Source organism: Vicugna pacos, chromosome 30 (assembly GCF_048564905.1).
Source record: "Vicugna pacos chromosome 30, VicPac4, whole genome shotgun sequence".
NCBI classification, from domain to species: Eukaryota; Metazoa; Chordata; class Mammalia; order Artiodactyla; family Camelidae; genus Vicugna; species Vicugna pacos.
The window spans coordinates 15,653,094-15,660,481 of record NC_133016.1 but is presented as its reverse complement, the minus strand read 5'-3'; the positions used below and the strand labels follow the sequence as shown (position 1 = coordinate 15,660,481).

At 38.3% G+C, this 7,388-nt stretch overlaps 1 protein-coding gene across 1 annotated transcript; it reads left to right on the top strand.

Moving 5' to 3' along the window:
- Nucleotides 1-607: 607 nt before the first annotated feature.
- LOC102540571 (dynactin-associated protein) lies at nucleotides 608-6,857 on the top strand. The gene is made up of 3 exons (XM_031692434.2): nucleotides 608-664; nucleotides 3,910-4,071; nucleotides 6,423-6,857. The coding sequence occupies exons 1-3, from the start codon at nucleotides 608-610 to the stop codon at nucleotides 6,855-6,857; spliced, it is 654 nt and encodes a 217-aa protein (XP_031548294.2).
- The last annotated feature ends 531 nt before the right edge of the window (nucleotides 6,858-7,388 follow it).

Genomic DNA, 7,388 nt, shown 5'->3' with positions numbered 1-7,388 from the left:
GTGGGTGGGAATGGAAGCTGGTGCAGCTACTGTGGAAAACAGTAGGGAGGATTCTAATGGTTTTTAAGCGCGTGTGGATTACTGAGCAACTGACCAAAGAGACTTCCAGACACCAATTTCTAGGCTGAAAAGATGAAGCCACCCTCAGATCATAGATGACTAAGAAATATTGCTCACAGGGCGGACAGGGCATTCATGCTTGCATAGAGGGAAAACAATGACAAACTTTTACAGCAGACGTTTCCCTTGGGTTGGTCCTAAAATGGAAGGCAGGTGTTGCCAAAAGGAAGAAGAGGAAGAATTGAGCAAGATTTCCAGCGTTTCCCTCTGTCAGAAGGATTGCTGAGCGGGGAGTCACAGTAACTCTCAGAAGCAGTATTAATTTTATTGTGTTTTTCTATACTTAGTATCTCATTTCCTTCTGTAAGGTGGATCTCGTTTTAGTGAATAATTATTTACTCTTCAGTTTAATCCACCTTGCCCTGATGTATCAGAGTTGATTTTCCATCAGTCCTTTCAATTATTTGTCAGCGTTGCATATATAAAGCACAATGCATGAACTGAAGAATATTTTTGGAGTTCAGCTTGTAGTATTGCAAGCTCAAAAATGAACAGAAAGCTTGGAAAATATGCGGTGAATATTGAACACTCTGAAAACCAGGCAGTGAGTATTGTCGCTCTATTGTAATATTTTGCCTATGTTGCCATCTCACTTTCAGCATTTAATAGCAATCTAATCTCTTTACTACAATGCAGTCAATGTCATAATTTTGCATTCTTCTTCAAAAAGAAAAGTAGCTGTGTATGAATGTTTTTGCTTCAACTTTTCATGCTATATTCTGCTATGCTATACTTTGGAAGTTATTTCATATACTTACTTATATACAGCATTAGAAATGTTTCTATGACCCCATGATATAAAATAAATTCACTTAACTTTCTGTGTTCACCATCATGTAAACATAAAGCTCCAATGATGTCTTTGGTTTGGCTTTGAAGTTGTATTTTTACAATTTCATTCTTGTATTTCGTATATAATTTCTAAACCTGTCAGAACTCAGATTCCTAAGTATGTTGGAAATCCAGATACTAATCCTGGATATTCCCTTTTGACTTACAAAAGAAATCCTCTAAAAATGCCTCCTTTGTATGAAAATATGATCATTTTGTCTATTTTGAAATATTTTACACCAAGAATCAAGCCTTTACTATGTAGTTAGAAGTGGCCTCTTTAATATCAGAACAAAGAATAGAAACGCGCTAAAAATTAAAATGGTGAGTTAAAATTCTTTGCCTGAACTGAAGAATAGACAAAATAGTTTGCCTTTGCAAGTTGGAGCTGTGGCAACTGGCCTGGATTCATCGCCTACAAAATAAGCCAAAGAAGATCAAATCCTGTTGTTCAGCAAGTGTTAGTTAAATAAGAGAATCTCTTGGAGGATTCCTGGTTTGCTGAGAGAAAAGGAGCTTGTCCTTTTGTGTCACCATACACAGGACCCTCCTGACGCTGTTCTCTTTGTCACTTCTGACTTTGACATTCTATAATTGGATCTTCAGGATGCTAGAATATTCAGACCAAAAAAAAATCCCTTTAGCCAAGTATTCATCATCTTGTCAGTGTCTCTAGATAACAACAAACTTGAAGATGTCTACAAATATTATCTTAAGTACTTTTTTTACGGTGTCTGTCTGGATAGCTGACACCATTTTAATTACCATGGATATTTAAAGCATAGTAGTAAAAATAGTTTTCTCTTAAGACCAAATCCAATAATAGAATTTAAGAATAACTTAAAAATCATAAACAAAAGAAAATCCGCTTTAGTGTTTTGTTTTTCTGTTGGGATTATATGAGAACTTAAGTTAATCCTTATGAAGTTAGGGGGGAAATCTATAGAAATTTCTTTGGTAACTATTGCTAATGCTTCAGTTGCCCATGGCCGTTATTAGCTAAGGCTGACTATCTCATTGAACATGATTCACAGCTCTCCAATTATTGCAATTTTGTGTGGGGACTTCACCTGTTCAAGAGTCGGAGCAACCCTACCACAGGAAAAAGCTCACCTGACTCAGTGTTTCTCTGAAGTTGAGCTTAGTTCGCAGGTTCCCCACCCTTCACGTAAACGCCACGTATCATCTTCCTTCTTTGAAAGGGTTGGGATTCCAACAGTGCCAGAAAATTCTGGAAAACTGGCCTGGCGAGTGAGTTTTACTTTGTTTACAAAGCACATTAAGACACCTAAGTCCATCAGCCACAGGCGAACTGGGTAATAACGAAAGCAATGGAACCAGCCCTTATGGAACTAAGCAAGGTTGTTCTTAAAGGTAAGTCCAGTTTTGCTCAGATTTACCCAGTGGATAACACAGACTTTGTTTAATCTTATTCAATAAAACATAGAGCCATTTTCTTTATTTCTTTGATACAACGTTTATAGAAAAACCTAACTTAGTAAGCTCTTTACTGCCAAGAGTATTCCAACTTATCTATATTTAATAAGAATTATTTATGTTTGGTATTATTGATGCTATTTCCCAGTGGACCAATGACTTTATACAATTCTAGTTTGATAGTTTTATGGAACTCACTGGTTGATGGGCCAGCCATTTTTACAGCTGTTTATTAATGGGTAATCAAATCAACATGATCAGAGACAACTAGTAGTTGTAGCATAGGAATACAAACACGGACACTATGTGAACAGTGATGATAGCCAGTACTCACTGAATGCTTGCTGTACGCCAGACGTTGCTCCAACCCTTTCATTAATCTTTAATCCTCACAGCAAATCTATGAGTGAGCAGTCTTAGTACCCCCTTTTGTGGAGATGCACAGGAAGTGGCAGAGATGCCTTCGCCTCACAGCTAGTAAGTCAGTGTTATTATCCTACGAGGTGAGGACCACCCCGCCCCAGCCAATGCTGTGTTACCTTTGAGATGTCACAAAATTTTTGTCCCAGATCCATAAATTCCTAAACTTCCTCCTCTTCTATTTTCATCTTATCTTGTTCTTTTTCCTCTTTTTATACACCTCTTCCTCCAAATCTTACGTCTTTTTCTCAACAATATTTAGCAATTATTGTATTTTTAAATTACAGACAAAGCTGTTTTACCTCCCTTTTATGTTAGCATATGAACTCCCTACACCTAGAAACTTTTTTGTTGTTGAGAACTGTTTTCGTATGGCTCTATGCCCAAGAGGAACCCAGTAAAGACATGTCACAAACTGCACCAAAGATGTGTCTTCTGTGTCATTGTCTTGGGTTCACAAGTTCCATCGCATAGAGCACAGTGTGGATTATGCAAAAGATTCTCTTTGTATAAGAATTTTTCATTAACGTATCACCATAGTTTAGCACGATAATATGCTATATATAGCATAGTAGAGTAGAAATTACACTGGTCTTAACCCTGGAAGGGCTGGGCTCTAGTTCTTGCTATTATGTCATTATGAGATAATAATAGTAATAATAATAACGTCAACATATTTTGCTTCAATATTCATTTCCAAAATGAGCATAACAGCTCATTGATAAGCTGCAAGAACTTTTTCAGCTCTAACATTCTATTCCTTTTATGAATAGAGGCTTCCTATTATATGCTCCACCTACAGCAGCTTGGGACGTGAAGGTATTAAATACATGCTTGTAATATGATAGAGAAGATGGGACGATATACATTCTTGATCTGAAACATTGGTTAAAATATTATAAAAATTAGTTAAAATGGAATAGAATAATCTGTCTAGATTCTTTTTTGTCTTTAGAGGCTGAGAAAACATCTATTCCTTTAAAAAGTTTTGTCATTCTTTCTTTCTAAAAAGTCACCCTCTTGTTTTTTTATGACTGATGAGTTTGATTTTAGAAATTCAATACCATGGCTTCCTATTCACTTAATGCTTCATCTCTATAGCCAGTCACATGCTCAAATGACCAAGCTCAGAGCTCCGTGTGCTGGCGTCCACCTTCAAATGGCGTAACTGGCGATGTCCCTTCCAGCTTAACTGGGGTCTGCATGAACCCGGGAGTCCTTGCACAGTCAGGATACCCACACACAGACTTGTCCCATGCACAGGTAATGTTTGCTATAGCACCTTTTACCCAGGTTGGGATGTGCTCTATATGGGTCTGTATTTGGTCTAATTTTTCCCAGAAAGTAATCATTTAATTCACCTACATTTATGTTAAGCATTTGCTGTATTCTCAGTATAATTATATGTCACTGTGAGGCAATTTACAAGAGGGAGGATATTTGATAACCTTTGTTTTCAATGAGCTAATATTCTAGCTGAGGACTCAGATATTCACATATATGAGGACATATATGAAAATAAAAGGAATAAGTTAAAGCACAAATGCAAGATTGGGAAGGGTCAGGGGAACAAATATGTCAGCAATATGGAGATTAATTCACACATTAGACTCTGATGAGAGACTGGGTCATATTTAAAACTTCAAGGGTCCTAATCTATTGTGATCACCTTGTTTTCTTAAGCTGTTCCAGCCTCTGAGCCTGTCTGTGACTCTGTAGCTTTCTTGATTCTGACCTCTGGGGCATATGACCTTGACGTAGAACCCTGGCTCTGTTCTCCAGATTTTCTCCACTGGCTTTGAAGACTGGATCCAGCTCTCCTTGGCTCTTGGTCTTTTCTGCTGGCTGAATTAACTACCTCGGGACTGCATCTCTACATCTTCAGCCCTAGTATAGAAACTTGACATTGACTATAAATTACTTATTCTGCTTAGCAGGTTGGGTTACCCTGACTCTGGATTTCTACCTTCCATTGCTTAACCTTGCTTTAGAGGTTCAGTAGAAAGAGTCTGAGCCTTGTTTCTTGATTTTGGATAAAAAAAAATATAAACTGTTGATACTGTTACTAGGTCAATGTGAAAAAAATAAATGAACTAAAAATGGATAGAGGTAGAAAATGTTTCTTCTTGTTTGCAAAGGTAGGAAGAAATTCATATCAATCATAGAATTGAAAGAGGTCTTAGATAAGATCTAGTCTGGTAGTTTTTAACCCTAACTGCATATTAAAATCACCCAGGGATTGTTTAAGAAATACAGATGGCTGAGCCCCACCACAGACCAATTAAATGAGAAATTCTGAGGGTGGGGCCCATGTATCAGTGTTTTTTAAAAGCTTCATGTGAGTCTAATGTGCCACTAGTGATGAGAATGACTAATCTAGTCCTATTCAGGGACTAGATTGTCCCTGAATAATCAGGGAAAATGTTTAATAATCAGGAAAAATGTGACCGAGGAAATTGAAGAGATTTGCCAAAACTCCCATTGCTTGCTGGAAGTGGCCGAGACAGGAGGATAACATAGGTGTCCTATTGTCTGGTTATGTGCACTTTATTTCACTCAGCTGCTCTTTTATAATATTTTCTTAAAGCAGTATTGTAGACTCCTCCCAGATGTGCATAAACATTTTCGCCACCTTCTTTTCTTGAGTCTCATTTGTAGAACCCAAGATCAAAGTAAAGAAGATGATTTTTTTCCCCTGGGGCTAACTTAGTCCTAGTGGTCCTCATTTTCCTGGCCGTGGCGACCCCTGTTCTCATTCTGCACCTGCTGCCTTGGAGCTGCTACCCTTTGCATGAAACCCTGGCCTTTGAACAAATACAGTGGCCCATATTTTGTGACATTTAGGACCTGCTCTAGTCTGTCCGAAAGGCACGAATGTTGTGTCCATTCCTTGAGGGTCTTGCTCTCATCCAAGTGATAACAAAATAATCAATCATGTTGGACAAATGAAAATGTATATAGGTTTCCAAGTACCAGGGACTTTTTGTCTTATTTCATCCTCTCATCTTTCTTATAAGATTGGTATTGTTATCCTTATGAAAAAACTGAGGTTTAGAAAGATAAAGTTGCCAAATGCTACACATCTAATCAGTGGCAGCACGAGACTTCAACTCCAAAGATGCTGAACTTCAAAGCTCTTGATCTTAAAAACCTGCACTATACTGCACCTAATATATATAATTGTATATACACGTACGTGTGTGTGTGTGTGTGTATATATATATATGTGTGAAATAGATTCTTGAGAAAGTGATTTTGAAAGTGGAGCAGGTTGGAATGATAACACTATCTGTTGGAGGGTCAGGTGTATGACAAAGAATTTACCATGAAAGTGTTGTTCCGCTTATGTGAAAAGACAAAAGTCCCCATACTCATCATTGGAAAATAAAATAAAAGAATATGAGATTTTGGCAGATTTTGATTTCTTCTAACGTTAGAGAGACCATGCAATTACTTCTACCTGGATAAAAACTTAGACTTTAAGCCTGACTTTCTTCAGAGACATAAATGGATTCAAGTTATGCTAATGCGCTAGGTTATAAATAACACAAAAGAGGTGACAAATCACAAACATTTTTGGTCATTACTGATATTTTTATTTACGCTCTTCTTAGGTGAAAGAAAATTCCTGCAATAACGGATCTCTGTGGAAAGTCTTTTTGGCTTGTCTCTTAGCCTGTGTGATAACAACAGCAATTGGAGTACTCATAATATGCCTGGTGAATAAGGGGGGGAATGGCAGTCCTTGCATTATTATCCAGGTACCCACCATGAGTAGGGGGCCTGCAGTTACCACTCCTGGAACAACCGCTACTACTTCTCAACCTACTGTGACCACCAGTTCAGCTGGACTGACAGCTACAACCACCTCAACAGAATCTACTACCTCTGCTGCATCCACTGAAAATATAGCCACAGCCACCACTTCAGCTGCACCCACCACTTCTAGTGAACGTACAGCCACAGCAGCCACCACCACCACTTCAAGTGAAACCACAGCTGCCCCCACTTCACCAGAACCCACAAGTGCTACCACAGGATATTATTAGTTAGTAGATTACAGATTATAGATTAGTCTCAGCTGGCAACCAAAATAATCACGACTTCCTCCACCTCTCCCGCTGTTGCACAACTACGTTCACTTCAACTGGAGCTATAACCACTATTCCCACTGCATCTACAACTACTGTGACTTCTACGCAGCCTGCGGAACAGCGGCCCCCTCTCTCCTGTAATCTCCATGTGTGCATCTGAAGCTATAACTACAAATGCCACCGTTATCACTTTGCTCTAATAGAACTACCCGAAATCATCAAAATGTTCTCTTCCATAGCAAGTCATCCTTTAGCTATTTTCGCTGCCAATTAATCTACAGCTATCTTCCCTCGCTGGCTCTTTCCCCAAATTGTAGCTGACTCTTCAATAGCTTGAGTCCATGTCCACTGCCATTCCCACATTATACCTGTAGCAGCTACCATGATGCCATTTGAAGAACAATAATTTAGACAGTGAATAATGGAATAGTTACCTTAATTTTCAGTGCATTGACACTTAGGACTTCTAAAACTATTAAAACTATT

Bases quoted from the DNA above. Each gene is read 5' to 3' on its own strand.
- LOC102540571 (XM_031692434.2), top strand. From the start codon at position 608: ATGAACAGAAAGCTTGGAAAATATGCGGTGAATATTGAACACTCTGAA. The intron at 665-3,909 runs GTGAGTATTGTC...TCATCTCTATAG, and splicing joins AACACTCTGAAAACCAGGCA to CCAGTCACATGCTCAAATGA. The intron at 4,072-6,422 runs GTAATGTTTGCT...CGCTCTTCTTAG, and splicing joins CAGACTTGTCCCATGCACAG to GTGAAAGAAAATTCCTGCAA.